General features: G+C 36.2%; 1 protein-coding gene across 1 annotated transcript in view; it reads left to right on the top strand.

The window, feature by feature from the left end:
- The window catches only part of CNTN5 (contactin 5), a 413,137-nt gene that overhangs the window by 286,923 nt on the left and 102,623 nt on the right, over window positions 1-23,591 (top strand). Inside the window, exons 10-12 of the mRNA XM_088522370.1 lie at window positions 505-641; window positions 2,162-2,291; window positions 5,244-5,394. Coding sequence (XP_088378496.1) covers window positions 505-641; window positions 2,162-2,291; window positions 5,244-5,394 — 418 coding nt within the window. The remainder of the gene's footprint in view (window positions 1-504; window positions 642-2,161; window positions 2,292-5,243; window positions 5,395-23,591) is intronic.

Genomic DNA, 23,591 nt, shown 5'->3' with positions numbered 1-23,591 from the left:
GAATATTTAGTAACTCTGCAAGATCTAAGTTACTTAAATTTTAGTAAGGGAGTTATCTATCATAGCCCCTCTGCTTCATGCAGTTCTAGCAAGTCTAGCAGTGTTACTAAATATTCTATGGAAGCTACCAGATAAATGTTCCTAAATTCAATAATAATAAATGCAGTAATCTATAGTACTGCTATTTAAAACACTGGAATAAACTAAATCAGACAGATTTTCTATTCTTGCTCAGAACTGCTCATTTCCTGGTCCAATCACATTATTTCCCTTAATGTTATAGAAGTCTGTTAATCTTATTACTTTCTGGTTTTTGGTTTTATTTTGTTTGTTCGTTTGCTTGAATGTACAATTTTCTCAGAGCAAGCTAGGCTTTGTACAGGTCATAATTTAAGCTCTTCAACTGATTAGGTCTTCCCATACCAGTTAAAGACTTATCAGTTTGTAATGGTTTGTATAGAGATACATATACATATACATATATATATATATTATTTTTTGCAGCCTACCCACATTGGGTGGATAAACTTAACGATACGCAGTTAGACAGTGGAGATCAACTTCGATGGGAATGTAAGGCCACTGGAAAACCACGTCCCACGTATCGTTGGCTAAAAAACGGAGTTCCTCTCTGGTCACAGGTACATTGCCCAGTGGAGCACCAGTATGTTGCATGCTTCTAATTTGATTCAGATAAAAGGAATTAAGGTATTTAAAAGTACTTCAGAAACAAGTGTTTGATTTTCCTTCTTATTTTCTTAAGTGCTGCTAACCAGACAGATTTTTTATGCATGTCCCTTCTGGTCACTCTGTAGCACTGCAAAATTGCATTCATCAAAAATTCCCACTAGTTCAGAAATACAGGGCAGGCAGGGCTGCATCTACAGCTCCATCACTCTGTTCTTTATTTGCTTTGATATCCCTCTGAGCAGTACTCTGTATTGTGGGATTTTTGTTTCTTTTCTTCTGTTTTAAATTGTGATATTCTCTGTAAAACTGTTACTTGTGTTTAAACTTTTCTGTATATTCAGTAAATGACAACACAGGGAAGGCCTGTATTTTCTGAATCTAACTCCTTCCTAACTCCATAGCATGTTTCCATTGTACATACAATACACTTCATAACCCTTAAAGATGATGTAAGAGGTTCAATGTATGTTTTATGCTCATTAGATTTCAGCACTATTTATTTTCTGCAAATAACAGAACACATACTTTCATCACTGAGACTGTTAAAATGTGCATATAAGACTTCTAGAATGTCAAATGTTGAACTGTGGTGATATATTAAAATTAGGTCTAGATAAAATTATCATTTCATTTTGAAAGGCCATTTATAGCTTGGTCTGTTGTTTATTTTACTTTCTTTCACTGAATCATCAATGAATCAACTCTGTACTTCTGTTTTTCTGATTTTGCCAATCATTAGTTATATCAGACTCTGAAATTTCAATTAATTCTTCTGATTTTTCCATCTGCATTTTCAAACACTCCATTCTTCACTAATCTTTAACTCAAACAACAGTTCTAACAAAGAAACTTAGAGATGTATCGTAACGGTTCAAGTTATTCATTATACTGCACCATTAAAGACACATTTTCATAAAAATATATTAATACTCCTTCCCTTTGACCTGCAGTAATTATTTTCTATTAGTAGACCTTTCAAATGAGAAATTGCCTCTAATGTTAAAGGCAATTAGACCTTTTCACACTTACTCATGCAAGCATTCTTTATATCTACCTTTATGAAAATGCTACCACAACTGAAATGAAACATTTGCTATAGATGTGTCTATCATCAAATATGTTATACTCCTGACTGATTTGTTGCCTCATTAAAGATACCAAGATGAACTGCTTTTAAAAATCGTGTAGGGTAGTAACCCTCAATGGGCAAGCAACAGATAAAAGTAATCCTTGAGGATGACATACCCTGCATTTGAAAATATTTCCTTTTAAATATTTTCAGAGTTTTCCTTTGTTCCCCTCATTTGTTTTAATCTTGTCATCTCTTATATAACTAAAATAAAACAAAGGAAGTTAGGTCCTATTTTATTTTAACTAACTGATGAATTTTGTCCTTTTGCTTAATCTAGTAGCCCAAACATTTTGAATGCTTGTTTGCTTTTATAATTTTTTTTTTCGAATTCCATTACAGAGCAGAATTGAAATGGTTAATGGTGTGCTGATGATCCACAGTGTGAATCTCTCAGATGCTGGAATGTATCAGTGCTTAGCAGAAAATAAGTATGGCACCATTTATGCCAGTGCTGAGCTGAAGATTTTAGGTGAGTATCATCAGAAAAGAACAGAATGTTCCTTTTTAGCTCTAATAATTACACCTGATCTTGGTCTGTATGATAAAGAAACATCTTGGCTACTCCAAAATTAGCAAAGCAAATGAAAATGGACTTCCTTTCCCTTTTGCTGATTATGTGTGGCTGGGTCCTTATTGGCCTAGAGTGCAAGTCCTTCTGTTAACTGAATGATTTATTTTATAAATTACTGTCTTAGCTGAAATTTGAAACTATTTCTAATACAAGGCCCTATTAATTCAATTGGATCTAAAAATAGTTTTTACTTCCTCAAAAACAAACACAAGAAAAGAAACTGAAAGACAGTAAATTTTAAAGCGTCTATTATAATTATATTGTTATTTCTACTAGGGCCAATATTCAAAGGTAGTTAGGCATGATCTTAGCTCTACAGGTTTAAAATATTCCTATTAAGTCACCAGAACTGATAGAATGCTTGAAATTGCATATTTAAGCCAGCATGATCTAATGCGTCTTGGAAATGTTGGGAAAATTCTGTTATTTGCAAGTCAGGGAGGGGAATGGAGTGTTAATGAAGAAAAACATTAAGCTTGCATAATGTTGTCCTTCTGACACTCTCTAGTGTTGATATAAAGGTAAAGGTTGTAAAACACAGCAGGGCAGCAGTGATAAATGGACCTCCATGGGACTAAGAGACAGACTTGCAAGAGTCTCCTGTTTAATTCAGCACAGAGAACTGCTGGAACATGGATTTCTATCGAAGTACATCTCAGCCTATACCAGAGGTCAAATTTCCAAAGCTGCACCTGGGAATCACTCTTCCAAACTCCCAGTCAAATAAATAATAAAACTGAAGTTCCTGAAATAATACAGTCCATCCAAGCTAAGATTTGATTCTCCTGAAGATAACCTGATCTATTGCATTTCGATCATTTCCTAGCTAGTCAACATTAGCTTTTTGCTGTTAACTCTTTCAAATATTTCTATCTAGCCACATATTACACGCACAGTCAGTGATTACTTTCTTTTCATCATTTTTCTTTGTCTGATGAAATTGAGTTAGCAAATATGTACTTGTTGGTTCCCATGTTTTCTTGTGTTTTTTTTTTACCTAACATGTCAGGTGGTTGCACAGTCTTTTCAGTGTTTTGTGACACTGGAGATGGAGGTTCGTTTCTTTTCAGCACTATTCAACCTCTCTCCTTCCTCTGAGTTTTTCTTTCTGTCCTGGCAGGAAAGGACTATTAGTAGAATTCAGTTCTGTCCCTTGTGGAATTCCCCATGCCATGTATTGTCTTTCATTGCTTGGCTTCACTTGTGTGACTTGTTCCATACATGGGGACATATGGACCTGCTACACTTGTGTGACTTGTTCCATACATGCTCTCCGTAGCTGTTGAGCACTGAAATGAGGGGAAAGCCAGGTTAGAGGTGGTGTAAGCAGGAATTCTTGCTCCGAAAGGGACAGCCGTGGTAGGAAGACCAGTACTAGTTTTCAGTGTGTAGTCTTGCTTACGTTTTCAGCATGACATAGCAGCTGCTCCTAGAAAATGGTGGAATGGGATTCAGCCCAGAAGCAGGCTGACAGAACAGCCTGAAACATCTGAAGGGAGATGACTGCTGTTTCCCAGGATGCTCTGATGAGCTGCCTGGAGAACGCTCTTCTCCTGCACCCGTGCCGTCTTATCCCCCTTCGCTCCTTGGGCGGCAGGGGGCTAATAACGAGGCAGCTGCAGTTCTGGCACCACAGCATCCACCTCATATGATGAAGGCATTTGTGGGGAGAGGAGAGGGGTGGGTTGAGGCATCAAACTGTGGCATTTTCTGTGCCACATTGCAGCTTTCTTCGCAGCTCTCCTGCTGCAGGCAGAATCCCCCAATGTCTCAGTGACTCATACTAAACTGGGTGCAGCCCTGCTGCTTCTTTACCTGCAGTCCAACTTCCTGAAGCCTGTGGGGCATTGGAAGTAGACCTTAATCAGGCTCATGAACAGGGCTATCACATTTTGCTTCGGTATCATCAGGATTTTGTCTTGTGACTTGTGAAATTATACCCTTGTTGAATTTTAACTGTAATACTGTATTAAAGAAGCAGTTGCGTTTAATTTTCTGCAATATTAAAGGAAAATGAACAGATTACATTGTCCATATAAATAGCTCTGATATGAAAATTACAGAAAATAATGGTAGGAAATTCCTACATGTCTGGGACAAAGGAGGTGTAAGACATTCCTATATTTGTAGCTGAGATAGGGTTGCTTGCTTTTTTCTCTCTAGCTAAAAAGCTAGTTTAATAAAATAACAAACAGATGAAATTACTTGGGAAAAGCTGACCTTTGTTGTGAAATTACAGTAATAAAGGCCATTGTGTGATACTTTTATTTCCTTAGCTGATCTGTTGCAATCAATGCGACTTTTGAGAAGTAAGAACAAGATATGCTTACAGATCTACTATTATGAAATTTGCAAATTTGCAGTTTTCAACACTGATCATTTCAGCAAAAAAAAAAAAAGGCAAAACAATAACATTTCTCTCATGCTAATATTTTTACAAAAATTGGATTTAGAGAGTTCTTTTTGGAGAATATATGCTATTTAAATTTCTTTTTATTTTGAACTGGTTAATTCTAACCAGCTTCTTGTGAAACTCAGCAACCTGAGAAAAGGTCTAGTTAAGTCAAGTCAGTTGCAGCACGTAATCTCTAAACCTCTTGGATTTCTCAAGTAATTCTATGTCAGCATGTTGATCTGAGTGACATTTCATTAATTAATAGCTTGACTAAATTATAAGCCTGCCACCTAGTCTTAGCTGCTTATTTGAAACATTTTGTAAAATTCTAGCTGATCTGTAGTATAATAATTTCCAGATGAAAAATGGAAAGGGATAACTGCCTATTAGAATGTTTTGGAAAGGAAAGCTGGGACTGTGCTCTGTAGAGTTTAACATACTTCTTTTTTTCACAGCTTCAGCTCCCACTTTCCCATTAAACCAAATGAGGAAAACAATAATTATTACAAAGGGCCAAGAAGTTGTCATTGAGTGCAAACCACAAGCCTCTCCAAAGCCAACTATCACTTGGAAGAAAGGAGACAAAGCACTAAGGGAGAGTAAGAGGTCAGAAGCCTTTTCGGTAAACTAAATATTACTGTGTTTCCTGTTTGATTTGGTACTAAATGAAAATGCAGCAAGTAACAGGAATATGCATGTGCATGCACAATTATTTTGTCACACTGATTAGTCTCACAGTAGTGACTTTATCTTTTTCACAATATAAAAAAGAACTGTTAAAATTATTCACAGATTAGGATTGATAAAATTAAGTTGCTTTTCCTTGGGTTTTTTTTCTCTATTTCCTGTTACTGATTTCCAAAGTTATGCTTCAGTTATGCTGTGCATTATGTATATCGCGCTATTAGAAGTATAGAGCTTAAGGTATTAAGGATTACATTAACATATGACGTGGTCTTATTTATTTGAAATACTTTTAATAAGGCAGATCAGTAGCTTGATCTCTACATGCCAGGATCACAGTTCTAAGAATAGGTTTAAAATGATTCAGAGAAGAAACGTATGATTCCATTATAAGACTTAATTATACAAGTAATGTATGTATTCAGCAGCACATCTATTTAACAGACTACATTTGATTAAATAAATTCTGTCCGGCTCTGTACGTTAAACACAGTTTAAGCACTGCAGCTTAAATGCCAACTGTAATTGCACTTTACAAGATAGCATGTCAGTACACTTGAGCAGTTTTGCCAGTCTCGGCATGGTCTTTAAGTATATGCAGCAATCTTATATTCTTTCTGGTAACGTACACGAATGTACCATTTAAAATGACTTGTATTAGTCAAAAAGATAAAAGCAAGGGCTTTTTGTTCATCTATGCAATCCTAATGAAAGCAGCACAGTGCATTTGTCCTCTTTAGCTGCAGAAGCCGTTTTGTTCTGGTGAATTTTATTTTCATCTCATGTCATCTGATTTGTTCTGAAAAGGAAAAATGGATAACTTTCAGGCCATATTGGCTTTTGGCAAGGCATTATATGAACCATTTTACTAATAGGTGAAAATTATATATTGTATGTTGACAATATATGATAGAATGATATTGCAAGGATGTCAATAAATATAAAATATTTGGAAACTGTTGTCTCTATGCTACAGCTACAGTTAATTTTTCTGAATTCACTGCATGACCTGTTCCTCTCGTCTGCTCAATGCTCACTATAGTGTCTCTGATCACACGTGTGAACCTGGATTTTAGTCTAAGATCTGTAAAAACGTTCGAGCAATTACCTGATAACTACAAAAACATGACGCAAGTTAAAGTTAAAAATCTCATAAAATTAAAATCTGGATATACATTTTGGTGTTTGAAGCTTTTGATACTTGCCTCTTTTGACAGAGCCTGGAGGGGTAAACGAAGGAACGTGGAAAGTAAAAAGACATTGTTAAACTATTTCAGATATTTAAATGAGCTGTTTGTGTTCGATTTAACTTTGCTGTTCAGGGAGGCACTTATGTTTTTCAGAGAGGTTCCCCTATGCTTATTTTTTATACATGGGGGAGAAATCTCTTTCAAGAGAACTCAGTTGTCACTGTGCATATATTATTTCTTAAACAATAGTAACATAATTTATTTAAAGAGCAAATGAGCAATCTTAATGTTATTTTGGGAAAGGAAGTGTAACTGAATGGAGATGGTACCTATGTTCCCGTATTTTGGGCACTTTGAGGAAGAAGCAATGGAAGGCAGGTATCTAATATACACTGGATAAAAAAGGAATAACTTGACATATCTTAATTAATATGTTTCTACTTACCTTAAATGGGCTTTCTTCATAGGCTGCTGGAAAAAGAATCCAATTGGGAACTGTCATGTGATGATTTTATACACAATCCTCAACCACGTAGAATTAAAAAAGAACTAACTAAATAAGTGAAGGCAAGGATATATCCACCCAATACATATATATTTGTTTCTGCCACAGCTTATTCCTCTTCTACAGAGTGTCTGAACCAAGGGGTCATTCTGTTTCACTTCTGCCAAGTATGCAAGCCTGTCAAAGGCATTTGCTCCGTGAAACTGCCTCTGTTGAGAAAGTCTCAATACAAAAGAGATCTTCCTCTCCCTGAGAAAGGGAAAAATCCACTTAACTAGTATCTACTAGCATCCATTTTCCCTCTTCCAAGATTTTTTTTAATCCTAATGTTCTAATGCGCATTGACAGAAATACCTCAGGCAAGATTTCAGTCTGCAACTGAGTAAAGTCTGAGCTTGTTCCTCCTCATGGCTGATCACAGTAATCACTGCACTCAGAACCTGGAATGTTGTTCCTGGAATTCAGTGTATATTGGAGTGTAGTCTGAAAGCTTCAAAGATTTGATTGAAATGGCTTGACAAAGTAACTATGGAAGCTATTCGACATACATTCCATCTCTTGGCCTGATTTTTTCCCTGAATAAATGATCTAATTCAAGGTCTTCATTTCTCTCCCTGGTGAGCAGTTATTATTATGAGTAGTCAATTTATTTGATCCTACTTGAAAAGCATATGAATATTATAAGAGATTTTTTGATTTGGGTTCTGCATGAATGGCAATCTGATAGATAGAGCAGAAAAGTAGCATCTTCTTATTTGCTGGTCAAAGGTATCATTATTTTGTATAACTAAGTTACAATCTCTTAAATGTTTTCATTTAATGAAATTATTCATACAGAAAAATACACACTTAACAAAGAACATTCACAACTACTCTATTAACTCGACTTTCAAAGACCAAGATCTTCTGTAACAGCTGTTTCCATGAAATGAAAGATTATGGTGCAAGAGATTAAGGTATTCTTCCAGAGAATCAGGTATAATCTATGAAACATACTGATATTAAAAGCATTAAAGGATAGCAATAATCATGGTAAAAGAATCACATGTAAAACTCTTTCACTCTTCGATTTATCACAGTCTCAGTGAGGCCTTTAAACATTCAAAAAATGTTATATTTTTTGTTTTTAAATTGGAACATACCTAAGCACAGTTTTATAACAACAATGGGAGTTTAGAAGGCAGAAATACATTTAACCTCCATATTTAATTAATCATATGACAATAATTAAAATTGTTAATATCCTTACTTTCCTCTTTTATTCTGACTCTATCATCCCTTATGTTGATAAATGACTCTTTGCTATTTATGGTAACCTGAGAAGGTGTTTATTATGGTTATTGATAAAGTTGAACTTTTTAGTCCACACAAATTTTGTTAAGAACTTCTGAATCTTTTAACTTACAAGAAGTTTGGGGTTTATATTGAAGTGGATTGAGTGTTTAGATCCAAGTCTGAAAAAGTAATTCAGTCTTTACTTTTGAATAAAATATTTATTTGAAACATTGATTTGGTTTCTAAAGAGGAAGAATCAGCCCTTGTGCAAGACTCAAGGTTTTTTCACGATCAGAGTGCTTGTGGAGTTTCTGAAGCATTTCCATTAGATACTTCCTAATCTGTAATCAAACTCTCATTCATTACTTTAGCATCAGATTATAAATGAGAAGCAGGTGACTTTTCAGATCTGAAAGCCAGTTAGGCTTTTTGTCTTGTCGTGAACAAGCAAAAAAGCTTAGCTATAAGAAAACAGCAAAAATGATATTTAATCAGACTTTTTATGTACACAGTAAGCTTTATAAAATACAATAGGACAGACTGGAATCAGCTGTCAGTGACATTGGTATAAATAATGGGTAACACTAATAGTTATCAGATTCTGGACAAATTATTTTTATAAATTCTTTCAATTCCTGTGTTCTGGCTTCTTTAAACTTAAGGTGTTTTTCAACAATTTACAACTGCAAATTTTAGTAAGCCATTACTCCATGTGCTATCATCTGTGTTTCATCACTTTTTTAAGGTCACTTGCTTTCTTGCCGAGATTTATTCTTCTAGCAGTGACTATCATCTCTGATGTTTAAACAGATATGCTTGGGAAGCCGTATGTATTAAAAATCATAAGTCTTTGTTCATCTGTTTTCAGTCCTTCTCCCACATCCAATTTTTTTTTTCCTTAAATTTATATCGATATTTCACTATATCTCTTTATTTCCATTACATATCCATTAATAAACTCACTCAGAAGCACTCTACCCGTGCAAAAAAAATCTATTTAGTCTCTGTTATTACCAGTCTACTCCACTCACTAGGAAATAAATACTTGAAACAATTTAACCAACAAATAGGTAACAGAGAATGCAGGATTTTTATGGGGAAAATTTAGTCCTACTTTATTTTGGCTTTATTTCTTTTCCTTTCAAAGCGTCTTGTATAATAATGTGGACTTTTTCAAATGTTCTGCTTTTTATATCTCAATTTTTGTTGTGGATTTTGTTGTAAATATTTTACCTAAAACAATGGCACTTAAATACATACATAAGTTTTTGTAAGACAGTCCTGGGTTTCATTGCCTCCTCCCTTTCTTACATAATCTAAACTTTCCCCTTTATGTGGTAAAACAAGCTGTGCAGAAAACATCTCTGACAAAAAGCAGTCTCTGTAGGATAGATTCATAATATGTCATTATGAGCCAGGCAACAGTGTTAGTCTCTCTGTGTCCATTGTATAACTGCTCATATTCATCCACCTAAGTCCAATGTTAACCTTGCCCAAGGACCTAAAAATATCTATTAAAGATTTCTGCAAGGAAATTAAATATTAAAAAAAAATCTCCAATATCCACTTCAGTTCAGCAGCCCTTCCTAGTGAACAACTGGCTGGGACACAAATTTTAACATCCCTATTCTTTCAGCAATCACTGTATCAGTAATCAATTTTACTTGAATGCAAGTGGTTAAAACCTTTTTAGTTCATTTTACAAAAAATTACAGACCCACAGAATGAGGCTGTCAGGGACCTCTGGAGATGGTTTAGTCCAACCCTCCATTCAAGTAGGGTTCAGCTAGAGTAGTTTGCTCGCTAAGCTAACTTCCAGTAGCTTACAAGTTTGCCAGAGCATGCTTTGGTCTTAAGTGGGACTACTCAGGTGCCTGAATAAGGGTGATTTTCTACATATTTAAAATAACAAGGCCAAGAGAAAGTTAACTGTTTTGGGAGGAGGATGAATTATAATTCTTAGAAAAAACTCTCCTAGCACAAAAAGGACTAGAAATTAGCACTGCCTTTGAGATTTACTTGCTTAAGGTCCTCATTTGTTTTAGAAAAAACAAATACATTTGATAAAGTTTATCAAAGTTGAAAAACCACTATATAGGTCTACTCAATGAATTTATTAGTAGTATTAAATTTGGGCATATTGCTTGGGAAACAGCTAGATGGAAGGTTTGCAGGAAAAAGGAAGAAGAGGTTGAAAATAGGATGGTTCAGCTTATATATAAAACCTGTACAAAGGTTTTGGCTGGAATGGGAGAAATAGGACAAGGCTGAAAAAAAAAAACCCTACAATAAAGAGACAGTACAGCAACATCACATTTGAAGTAATCAGAAGAAATTTGGGAGTGAAAACTAAGTATGACAAGAAGTCATGTGGTGTGAAAATCCTTACCTTCTTTGTGCTGTAGTGAATGAGGAAAAGAAGAGGAAGCTGAATGGAAGAAATAAATATTAATGAGAAAATTCTGTCTTTGTAGTCACATGGATATAAAATTTCAAGCCACAGATTGATCTCTGAAGATGTAGGAAAAAAACTATAGCTCAACTGTTAGGAAAAAATGAAAAAGAAAAGTAAGGCATTCAGAGCTGAAGCAAGACAAAAAGAGATCTGAATCTGTAGGTGAAATTTGTATTCAATTTTATAAAGTGCTGTTGTTAGTATATGTTGTGTTATTTTAAAAATATATATACATTTATTTGTCTGTTATGGAGATGTATGCTTTCTTGATAATTGTGGTGGTAGCATTCCAAAACAATTTCAGTTCCATCTAACTGTGGTATATAACAGTAGTTTAAACTAAAAACTCTGCACTGTGAATGCAAAAGAAAGTGCATATGTAAAATACACACAAAATTACTCTGAAATGTAATTTTCAGTCTTTCTGATGGTCCCTAAGCTCCATTTAGACTCAATCTAGTATCTGGCACCAGCATTTCTACTTATGTCTGATCATTGTAGCTCAGCTACAATTGTTTTTGATGAAAACAATACAATTTTTTTCCTGTTAATAAATAAAGAAATAATTTCATTCAGCTCTAATAGTAAATATATTTCTATAGAATACACTGCTGTATTAAGGAGTCTGAAGATTTTATTTTGCATACCCGGCTATATGTACAAAAATGGCCACTCAGGAGTTTCATTTAGTTTAACAAATAACATTTTCCGGGGACTACCAAATTAAATCAATGGTTATAATCCTCAATATATCTGATTCTCTACAAGATGCTAAGTGGCTACCTCGAGCTCAGAAATCTCAGTTGTCTTCTCTGTAAAGGCATTCAGGATGATAATTTCTGGTATTTCTCATTAATAAGGTACTTATATTGCTAATTATACTATGCTGTATAGCTAAAACTATATGGTTACAGAGCTATTGATTATTTCTAGGGAAAGAATGTTTGATGCTAATGCAAAAGTGTATGTTTAGAAATGCGTATGATAACAGTGCATTCAAGCTTGCATTATTTTAGAAAAATATTATCTTCATCATTTATTGGATTGATACGTGAAATACGCCACCATTTCCTATCAAGGTTCAGTATGAATAAGATTTAGCCGTGTAACAAGAGATGTGCTTCAAATCTGATTGTGTCCTGAAATCAGCACCTGCCCCTACTGCTGCTTGTGAAAAGTGTCCCATAGATTCTCTGTGGTGTCTTGGATCACCACAGACCTCTACAACAAGACTAGACACCAATATTTAGGGAGCCGAGTGCCACCTTTTATGGTTTTGGTTTTCTATACTCTGACACAGTAGTTCTTTCTATTTTTTTCTCAATTACTGATTTGTAAATAGACATATCCCTTAGTCCCTCACCTCAGAAAAGATAAACATGAAGAGCTCAGTCTTTTCAAGTGTCTAATCACCACAAGATAGACGATTTGCTTTTAATATGTTCTTACATAACTCAACTAATTATCAGTTGAGCAAACAGTTCATAAAATTTGGTTGTAACTATGATTCATTTCTCTGCAGTTGTTATGAATGGTTGCCAAAGTTCCCATTTGTGCACTACACAGGCAGAATATGACAAATCATCATTTACTTAAAGGTTTTCCTTTGCTTAAGGCCCTCCAGACTGTGACTTTCAGCATAATTTGTCCTTAATGGAAGATACATGTAAAATTCTTGGGAATTTAAACACTTAACTTTCTGCCACCAACTGATCCCTAGATTCCCAAGTGGCACTTTAATGATCAAAAAGTAGTGAAGAGAGAAAATGCTGAGAACATTGGGAGAGACAAACTTTATTACAGAAATACTTATCTTCCTCTGAGGATTCTACAAGTCACTTCTTTTCACTTTTTGCATAAATCATGGTCTAATTTAGCTGTGGTAGGTTCACACTGGGAATTAGAGATTTGGTTATAAGGTAGAAAAGGGAAACAATGATAACCTTGACTATATAGTAAAAACAAATGGCAAGATCAACTCTAAGAAAAAGGAATCTTTGTTCAAAAGCAGCACTGTTGTACTAATTGAATTCATTATACAATACAAGTTTTGATAATACGGAGATTTTGTCTGCTCTTCTAAACAACTTTATTCTGATGTAAAATCCCCAATTATCTTACTTGTAAAATAGAACAACATCTTGCCAGGTAACCTACTAAACTGGCACCTTCTTCAGTGTAATGTTGGGAGATTGTATGGTTTTCAATATTTCAGCTTTTCTGAAATACAGGATTAGTTGAGGCTGCTGAAAGAAAACAGAGTACGAGTGAAGCAAGAATCAAGAACCCATCAAACCAGAACTTTACAGATTAGAATTAGTAGATATCTGTCATATTTGCATATTTGTACATCTGCACACTTTGTAGCACATTATTCTCTGTGGTTGTCAAGGTTCACATTTGTCTCACTGTGAACTAATTAAACATTACATTTCTACCTGAAAAATTTATACTAACTTTTCTATAAGGAAAATCAAGCCATCGGTTTAAGTCAGTTGGCATCATGGTCAGTATCACATTATTATTATTGATTAGCAGGTACATTCCTTGTCTTGAACATTGTCAGTCTCATGTTCTTCTTCGGGCATAGTATTGATTTAAAAGCACTTTAGATTAAATGTTTCTCTTTAATAAATGATAAAGAGCAAGGAAGAATTTTACAAGTGAGTATTTGTAAAAAATAACAAGAATGGTTCATCCACTTCACTGCTCATAACTTGTACTCATTTGCTCACTAAATTATTTCTAATGTATCCTAATTGTGTATAAAACCAATTCTGCAAACACCTTGGTTAATTATTAGCACTAGTGAAACCAAGGTTCTGAATATAAAGACTTCCATGGAAGTATATTTTATGAATAAATATCTGATATTCCTGTATTTTACACTTTGATTATCTTTACATGAAATAAATGAAAAAAAATGCCAGAGATAAGAATCATAAGTTTAGGGCATATGGAAAGGTTAAATAGGTTCAGAGATTTCTTTTTAGTAGACTAGCCTTAACAAAAAAGAGAGCATTTTGGTGAGAGCAAACAATTGATATTCGTGAATGCAGTAAGTGAGCATGCCTCCACTTTGTCCTCCTACACTTTCTTTTGCAAAAACTTTTTTTTAATTTTTTTTCTTTAGTTACTGTTTCTAAATGTTAATAATTAATAATGTCCAAGGTAATTAATATTCCATTTTATCAGGTCATTAATAAAACTATATGGTAAAACTAGCAGTAAGCTCTATATTATTTCACTGCACCTAATACAATACTTTTTGCCCCCACTGCCTGCATAGACTGATGCCTGTATAAATAATCACTATTATCCATTTTTAATATGTTCATAGGCTCTTTTCTCATAGTCTATGTTTACAGAGGAGATAATCAGGCTAAAACTGGAAATGTGTGGTTTAAATTTCACCATGGTGTCATTAAATTTACTATGTAAAGTCATTGAAACATCCTTAAAGGATTAAAAATTTACACCTTCTAGTTAAAAATTAAAGAAGATTGACTAGATTTTTTTTTCTTTATTTTCATTTATGCTGACTCAAGGTCATCATACATAAAACCTCTTCATTGCATAGCCTAATATGGTTGGAAAGTGATGATAAGATATTGTACCAATGTGATAGGATAATATGAAACGATATGAATACCATAACATAGGATGCACTTTGCAAAACTGGTAGATACTTGATCAAGCTTCAAAAAGGCTTTTATCTTTACAAAGCTCTCAAACCCAAAAGCAAAACCAAAAGCCCTTAATTTTCCATTTTCTGTAGGAAACATCATGACTTTCAGCATTCTCTGACCCATACCTTAACTGATTTATCTACAAGATTTACTTACAAGAACAAAAAACAAATATTAAGTCTCTCAAACTGATACATTCTCATTGAATAAGTGATATATTTCTCTGGTCCAATGAAGGCTAGAGTATCTCCAAGGGCAGAGATTCTACAATCTTTTTTTTTTCTTCTATCTAGTCAGGTAGCCTAACTCGTGTCAGTGGCCTTTTGCCCTATGCATTTTCAAGAAAAGTTTGCCTCTGTCTTTACACTTTCTAACAGAGAGCTGTAGGAAGCAAGAAGATTGATTCTTAACCTTATTTTCTCCAATCTGAACAAATCCAATACTCAGCTTCTGCTCACATGTCATGTGCTCCTGCCCTAGATGCTACCATTTCCCTTGGCTGGACTTGCTCCACTATGTCAATATCTTTCTTGTACAAAAGCCCCAATTAGATCCAACAGAAGCAAAATTAACCAGAGCTGAATAGCTTTCACCAGCAATCGCAATGTGCCAAAAGTTGCCAGAAAGAGTTTCCAGAAGGTGGGAGCTGTAGCACGAACAGCTGATTCTTTGCCTGCTCTGCTTTTGGAACTCTGCTTCTTCCATCATTGACTTTTCATCATTCATACTCTAAAACTTCATTTTTCTTGGTACTTACTTCCCTTATCATTTTATCCACAATGTATTTCTTGGAAGAAGCAAGAATTTTTTTTTCATCTTTATAATTACGCATCCAGGCTAAAATAAGACTTCACAAGTTTCTTCATTAAGGAAGTAAATATACTGCTTTATTTTAAAGTCACTATAGCTCAGCACAGGTAGTTTTTTTATTGCCTTTGCCAAACATTTGTTCCAAGCTTAGAATTTGCATCAGGCAGGATATGGACTTGAATTTAGGGTTATAAAAAGGAGTGATTGCTCTGCAGCAGGCTGTGAAAATAACCAAACAAGATTCTAGGGTATGAGGACCCAAAACCCTGCAGTAACAGTGACATATATCACCCTGGGTTTCTCTCTTTTCATATAGTTTAATAATCAGTGACTCAATTCTAGTGGAGGTATGGACCCTGTTTTTTCCTCTGTCTCAAAATTCCACTTTCAGCATAGAGTTACCTTTTGATGAATAGCACTTTTAGATTTTAATAATATTGAATTGAAAAAACAGGACATTTTTTCAAAGAATTCTTTTTTTTTCCCTCTCTTTAGCACAAACCACCCTATGGTATTGCAACAGTCTAAACAATAAGCATTTTAGAAGTTTAAAAGCTTCCTTTAGAACCGTTTATGGATAGCCTTAATTTTGTCTCACTTTCTTAAAGGAAAATGAAACAAGGTGCAACAGTTCATAAGCTACTGACAGATGTATTGAAAATTGTATATTAACACAGATATATAGAGAATATTTTACATTTCAGCAGCTGAAGTAACTTATAACGCAAGCAAACATTCCATGAAATGAAAATAAAAAAACGATTAGTATTAATACACTTTTAAGTTACTTTAAACCTTTAGTGCATTTGGGAGAAATTATGCTAAACTCTTCTCACTTTTTCACTGACATCTCAGCAGTTGCTAATGAATCTTTCTCAGCCCACCCCCTGATTCCAGCATTTCTGCTCATTCTGATTTCATGTCAGTAAGTTCTGATCAATTCACATCTCATAGCATATCAGGCACTACTTCTGCTCTGACAATCTTGTAATAGGAATTATAATACTTGCTACATTTTCAATTGTTAAAAACAGAGGGGAGTAAAAGACCCCGCTATGTTTTCCTTGCATTGGTTATATGTTAACAACGTTGCTCTTTTTTACTGGGAGTTCTAATCTTGAATGGCAATTTGCTATAAACCACATCGTTTGTTTTTGTATTGCCAGTACATCAAAAGCTAAGTGCTACATTAAGAAATGTTTGTCACATTATGCACCTTAGTGGTCATTCTTTTTTGTCTTGAATCAATTTTTCAATGCTTCTTCATGTTCATATGCAAGGCAGAGCATATTACTGTACAGTTGTGTTTTGTTTCGGTTTTTATTCTATGCTCCTTTTTCCTCTCTCTTTCACAAAGAAAAGATCAAGCCCAATACAACAGTTCTTTGTTGTCTACTGAATACCCACTCAAGGATACTGCACATCCTCTTCGATATGTCATTAATACATGACTGCTTCTAAACTCTAACATCAGCTTAAAAGACTCATGAGATTCTGCCTGTTGAATTTAAGCACACGTGTCTTCTCCACTTGCACTTTCATGTGACACTCAGATAAAAGCATGCACTAGTATGTATAATCCAGACTTTGTATCGAAGAGAATCCCTTGTGTCAAATACAAGCTCCTATAAAAAGAAGACTTTGGAACCACAGCAATAAGTGAATCCTTATTTATTAAAGGTTGTCTTCCTTGGCATGGGGTTACCTGTTCTGTTGAATATATTTTTTCCTATATTATTAATGAAAAAGCTGTCACTGCAAAAATGTACTGTAGAAACTAAGTCAGTCACTTCCAACAGGACCCCAGAGTGTAAAAAAGTGTATAATGAAATTCACTGTACATAGTTCAGGTAATAAATTTGGAATACTGTCCTTCTTCAGATGGGTATCGATCGTTTCCTCTTTTTTTTTTTTAACTTCTGTAAAAGGGTTACATCAAGATGTCACTTCTGAGACATCTTAATGCAACCCTTATCTACTTGTTATATTCTACTTGTGAGTATATGTTTATTTTTGGTTATTATCATTTTTAACGCAGATCACATACTTTTAGGAATGGAGCATCATTTTAAGAAGGAAGACATAAAATAAAAAAAATCCTTCAAGTCATCAGGGCTAAAATTGCTATTAAACTCAAACACATGAATTATTATCCCCTCGTTGTTCCTATTAGTTGTACAACATTCAGTGTTATTCTTCACACAGCTTTGTAAGCATAGAAAAAAACACAATTCTTATATTCAAAAGTCTTTAACCTGCGGTGCGTCATTCCCATCCTGTCAGGCTGTTTGTGATTCCCAAACGCGCGATTACACAAGTGGCCTAGTAGTGGGTAGCAGTACTTGGCTGTCATCAACTCTCCAGGTTACTCTAAATAAGACATCTTGTTGCACATTTTCAGCTTAAGAAGTTCAGTTTTGTAAACACACAAATATTTTTTTCTGTTTACCTCACTGCTGCGTCACTGGAATTCATTTTCAGAAACATGTTTTTTTCCATGAGTAATATGATTCTCTTCAGAGCTGGTTATGTTTCTTAGCTGTATTTATAGTTAAAAGTATGTTCTTTCTTGGTGTAGATAGGTCAGGTGAGAAAAGCCAAAGGATGAATTTAGATATTATCTCATATGCCCTGAGGGCTCTCTTATTCAGAATAACACTGGCTTTCATAAAATACTTTGATTCATTCTATTAGACATGGATTTAAGGATATTAAATGGGAAGGACTGTAGTCTGAACACGTGATTTTGTCTCCATTTCAAATAACCCAAGCAATGGAGCAGCTGTTTTCTTCTTCTTGCTTTAATTCTTTCTGAAATATATTAATCAGTTCTCAATGTGTATCAAAATGAATTTTTCCTTTCTGTATATTCCCTCTTCCCTCCATTACAGGGTCTCGCTTATTTCTGTGATATTTTTCAAAGGGGTCAGTTCCTTCCCAAATAAAATCCTGGTGACCATTCTGGTAACAGCTTGCTGCAGGGATCCCTATTGACATGCAGTGTGGCAAGTGTACTATGTTTGGTTCCCCCTGTCTGCACGGTGCTCCAACACTGTCCCAGAAGGGTTTTGTCTGAAAGTGCCCCACATTCCACTGCACTGTAGGCCACAGACCTGCAATATACCCTAGAGGCACTCTGTAAAACACCTTTCTGAAGACTTGTAGCATAGTAGTTTTACCATTTCAGACATTCTGGGGAAAAAAAAAAATGGCCACAGTACAATATGATGCTCAAAGGAGGAAAAGGTCAAAACTCTGTATTGCCTCTGTGGTGAATCTGCTCAAGGGACCTGAGCCATGGAAAAGTGACAAAGGGAGCTGGAGACGCTTCCTGAGGATGGTGCTTTTTTCAGTGGAGACTTTAGTCCATGTTGCCCTTTTCAAAAACAGAATCTTAAATAGAAATTTTTAAGCTGTGCGAACAGATTTTGCATCCTTCCACTCAACTAAGCCAAATCAGCTCCTAAACTCTCTAAATAAGTTCTCCTCAAATGACCTTGCTACTTGCCAAACCAAATCCAAGATAAATATGTTCCCTGACCCGAATCACCACTGATGAAAATAACAGTTGCCTGTCATGTCCAGGAATAATTGTATTATTAATATTCATTGAGCAATCCAGATATGGAGCATTAGTTTCCAACTGTGATGCAATTTTGGATAACATTTGTTTGTTTCGCCCTATTTCAAGCATTTCTGATCAAACACAAATCTGATCCCTCCTGCAACTGTGTTGCAGACTTACAAGGATTTTCCGCATCATTTTCTTTTTTTTTTTTTTTTTAGTCCCCTTTACTCTTCTTCCTGGAACTGATTTGGGGTCAAACAATTCTATCTTATCCACATTGTCAGTGTTTTCAATATATCACATAATACTTACAGTGAATAATAAAGGAATATAAGAATAAGGGAACATAATAATAAAGGAAACGTAAGTTTAGATATGTGCTGGTGCTAACTCCGTTGCACTCTGACAGAGTCACACAAGAAACTCAGATTGTGAGTTTCAGTGCAGCATGGTGACTCGGTCTGCACAGGCTTCAAACAATGACCAGTTTCCAAATAACAGTGTCTGAATTTATCTCATGAAAACATGCCCAGATACAACTGGGAAAAAAAAGAATGGGTAAATTTTTTTGAGGAGAAAAAATAATTTTTCAAAAATATGACTTAGACTTTGCCTATAATCATTAAATAAACATAGTTAAAACCATCATTATGGTCCAAAAACAGAAAACGAACAAACAAACAAAAAAACACTCAGGATTCATCAGCACTTGCCCATTAGCAAAGACATGATTGAGAAAGATGACAGAATGAGCTCTAAAAATTTCAATATTTTTGAATATTAATGTCTAATATTTTTAGTGCATCTTCACTGTCCTAACTTAACATTGGCAATTATTCTTCTCTTTCTCTGGGCTTTCTCAGCAGCTCTTGTAGTGCCAGTCTGCACTATGTTATTAGCAGTGGAAACACAAAGTCTGATTCTTTACCCACAGGAGGTTGAAATCAGACCCACTGCATCAGCCTCATCTGGGAAGTGTTTGGGTGGTAGAATGGCTGACGAGACAAGAACTGACAAAGTAGGTTGAAGAATGATTTGGAGAGAGGTTTGCTAAGATAGTTTTCTTTAAATGATTTAAGTTTTATGTAGAAACAAAATCAGGCAGAGACTTCCCAAACATAGCAAAATACATGTAGCCTCTTATAGAATCCTAGAATCATAGAATGCTTAAGCTTGGAAGGGATCTCTAGAGGTCATCTAGTCCAACTCCCCTTAACACGCAGGGTCACCTAGAGCACGTGACACAGGACTGCGTCCAAGCGGGTTTTGAAGGTCTCCAGAGAAGGAGACTCCACAACCTCTCTGGGCAGCCTGTTCCAGTGCTCTGTCACCCTCACTGTTAAGAAATTTTTCCTTAAGTTCATGCGGAACTTTTGGTGCTTCAGTTTGTGGCCATTACCTCTAGTTCTGTTGGTGGCCACCAGTGAAAAGAGGCCAGCACCATCCTCCTCACTGCTTCCCTTGAAGTATTTATAAACACTGATCAGATCCCCTCTCAGCCTTCTCTTCTCCAGGCTGAACAGGACCAGCTCTCTCAGTCTTTCCTCACAGGGCCGATGTTCAAGGCCCCTGATCATCCTCATAGCCCTGCTCTGGACTCTCTCCAGCAGCTCCACATCCCTCTTGTACTGTGGAGCCCAGAACTGGACACAATACTCCAGGTGCGGCCTCACCATAGCTCAGTAGAGGGGAAGGATCACCTCCCTTGACCTGCTGGCAACACTCCTCCTGATGCAGGTCAAGATCCCACTGGCCTTCTTGGCCACGAGGGCACACTGCTGCCTCATGGTCAACTTGTCATCCACCATGACACCCAGGTCCCGCTCTGCACGGCTGCTCTCCAGAAGGTCAGTCCCCAGCCTGTACTGGTGTCTGGGATTATTCCTCCCCAGATGAAGAACCTTGCACTTGGCCTTGTTGCATTTCATGAGGTTTTTCACCGCCCAGTTGTCCAGTCTGTTCAGGTCCCTCTGGATGGCAGCGCAGCCCTCTGGGGTATCGGCTACTACTACCAGTTTGGTATCATCAGCAAACTTGCTGAGGGAGCACTCTGTGCCTTCATCCAGGTCATTGATGAATAAATTGAACAGGACTGGACCGAGGGCTGACCCCTGGGGGACACCGCTAGCTACAGGCCTCCAACTAGACTCTGCACCGCTGATCACCACCCTCTGAGCTCTACCATCCAGCCAGTTCCTAATCCACCTCACTGTGCACTCATCTATCCCACACTTCTGGAGCTTGCCCAGGAGGATGTTGTGAGGGACGGTGTCAAAAGCCTTGGTGAAGTCGAGATAGACGACATCCACCGCTCTCCCCTCATCTATCCAGCCGGTCATTTCATCATAGAAGGCTATCAGGTTAGTCAAGCAAGATTTCCCCTTGGTGAATCCATGCTGACTACTCTTGAGCACCTTCTTGTCCTCCATGTGCCTGGAGACAATGGCCAGTATGAGCCGTTCCATCACTTTTCCGGGGACGGAGGTGAGGCTCACTGGCCTGTAGTTGCCTGGGTCCTCCTTCTTGCCTTTTTTGAAGACTGACGTGACATTGGCCTTCTTCCAGTCCTCTGGCACCTCCCCCGTACTCCAGGATCTTTCAAAGATGATGGAGAGCGGCTTAGCTATGGCATCTGCCAGCTCATGCAGCACTCTGGGGTGCATCCCATCAGGGCCCATGGATCTGTGGGTATCGAGTTTCCTTATGGGCTCTCTGACCCAATCTTCCTCTACCCAGGGCAAGTCTTCCTCTCCTCCGGCTTCTTCTCTTGTCCCTAGGGCCTGGGGCTCTAAAGGGCTGCCCTTGGTAAACACCGAAGCAAAGAAGGCATTCAGCAACTCTGCTTGTTCTGTGTTATTCATAACCAGGGTGCCCATCCCATTCACCAGTGGACCCACGTTTTCCCTGATCTTCCTTTTGCTGTTAATATATTTGAAGAAGTTTTTGTTGTTATTTTTAACGTCTCTTGCCAGATTGCCTTCCCAACCTGCCTTAGCTTTTTATATGCCCTAAAACTCTACCAGTTAATAATTGCCTTAAAAATCAGGTGGAAAAATGCAGCTTTTGATGGCAAAAACTGTATTGGTTAGCTAGTACTAGATAAGCACTGTCTGCAGTTTAGAATTAGCAATTTAGAATTAACAATAGAATTACAGAAGCAACTGAAACATTTCCCTGGTAATACAGTACCCTAGCAAAGGTTGGAGTCACACTCCCACAATACACATTTCTAATAAAAAGTAGAGGAAAAATGAAAAGGAATGTTGATATTGATGTAAGACATTTCCTCCAAAAGAAGAATTGGCTCTTCAAGGTACACAAAGTACAGAAAAATTCACTCTGCTCTAAAGCTCTTGATCCTGGGCTTCAGAAGAACTCGGTGTCTCCTAAAATGTTGAGGACAGGAACTTCTTATTCTAAATTATGGCTTTAAGGGGCTTTAGTACAATACTAAATCTTGCTAGAAGAAAAAAAAAATGCATCTACCATATATCAAATGCACTTTCTGGAAATTTAGAATTTTCTCTACAGCTACTTTCATTCTCCTGGCTGGATGATTGAAAAATGAGTATTTATGCCCTAAATTCTTAACCACACTCACTGGAGCTCTGAGGAGAATTGCACTGCACTATTATTATCCATGTGCTGTAAGATGGAATTTGCACTTAGTGGGAGGAGGATTTTGATCAATAGTAATAATTTTATACAAGGGTCTCTGTGGATAGATGTTAAACTTACTGAAGCAATTAGAGAAAGCTTAAAGGACTCAACAAATTACAAGCTGCTGCTCTTGTCACATTCTTAGTAGTAAACTGACTGTGAGCAAAGGACTAATATCAAAGAAGATCAAAATGAAAAATAGTTAAAACATTGTAAACTGACACCCATTTCATTTCTTAAGAAATAACATAGTCTTGCATTAAAAAGCTCATGGACTTAGCCCAAATCTTCATCACATGATGGAGAAACTGATATGTCTAACTGAATATTATCCAAGTCAATTATTTTGAGTGTTTAAAACTGCCTTCACGGATTTCTATTCCAGGTCTATCTTCACAAAAAAGAAGAAAGACAAAAAATTATATTTCAGTTAAACAATCCAAAGATAAAGGAAAGTACAAAATGGTACTGAAATGTAAGCAGAGGATCACAAATGTTAAGCAAATATCTCATGGATTCATGCAATCTTAGCCAAAATATACCACAACATAACCTGCCTGACCTGTCAGGCTGACTTACAGTGCTTAAACTTCTATCTAGCTCCTTTGTATTGTGATCAACAATTTATGTTTAGCTAAATAATAACATTCTGTTCCTCAAAGGATGTTGAAACAAGCTTATGTGCAGAAAGTTTACTCCTGGGATCTATAGCAGACAGCATGCATCAAATCTATCAGTGAAGTTTATATTGAAAAAAAAAAAAAAAACAGAGAGAAGGAGAGGAAAAGAGAAAACTCACCCTCGTGGCTGCATGCAGAAGAGAAAAGATAAAGTCTCCAGATGAGATTCTCTCCTCAGGAGCATCATGTCAAGTACAGAAGGTGGTCTCCCATAATACCTCCCTATACCCTTATACTAATTACATAGTTCTTCCTATGATACTCTCAAGCTCCATATTACTTTTTCC

Source organism: Tinamus guttatus, unplaced genomic scaffold (genome assembly GCF_059628265.1).
Source record: "Tinamus guttatus ecotype Peru unplaced genomic scaffold, ASM5962826v1 Tinamus_guttatus_pri_ptg000150l, whole genome shotgun sequence".
Classification (NCBI taxonomy): Eukaryota; Metazoa; Chordata; class Aves; order Tinamiformes; family Tinamidae; genus Tinamus; species Tinamus guttatus.
Note: the sequence above shows the minus strand (reverse complement) of the source record. Positions and strands in the feature narration are given on the sequence as shown.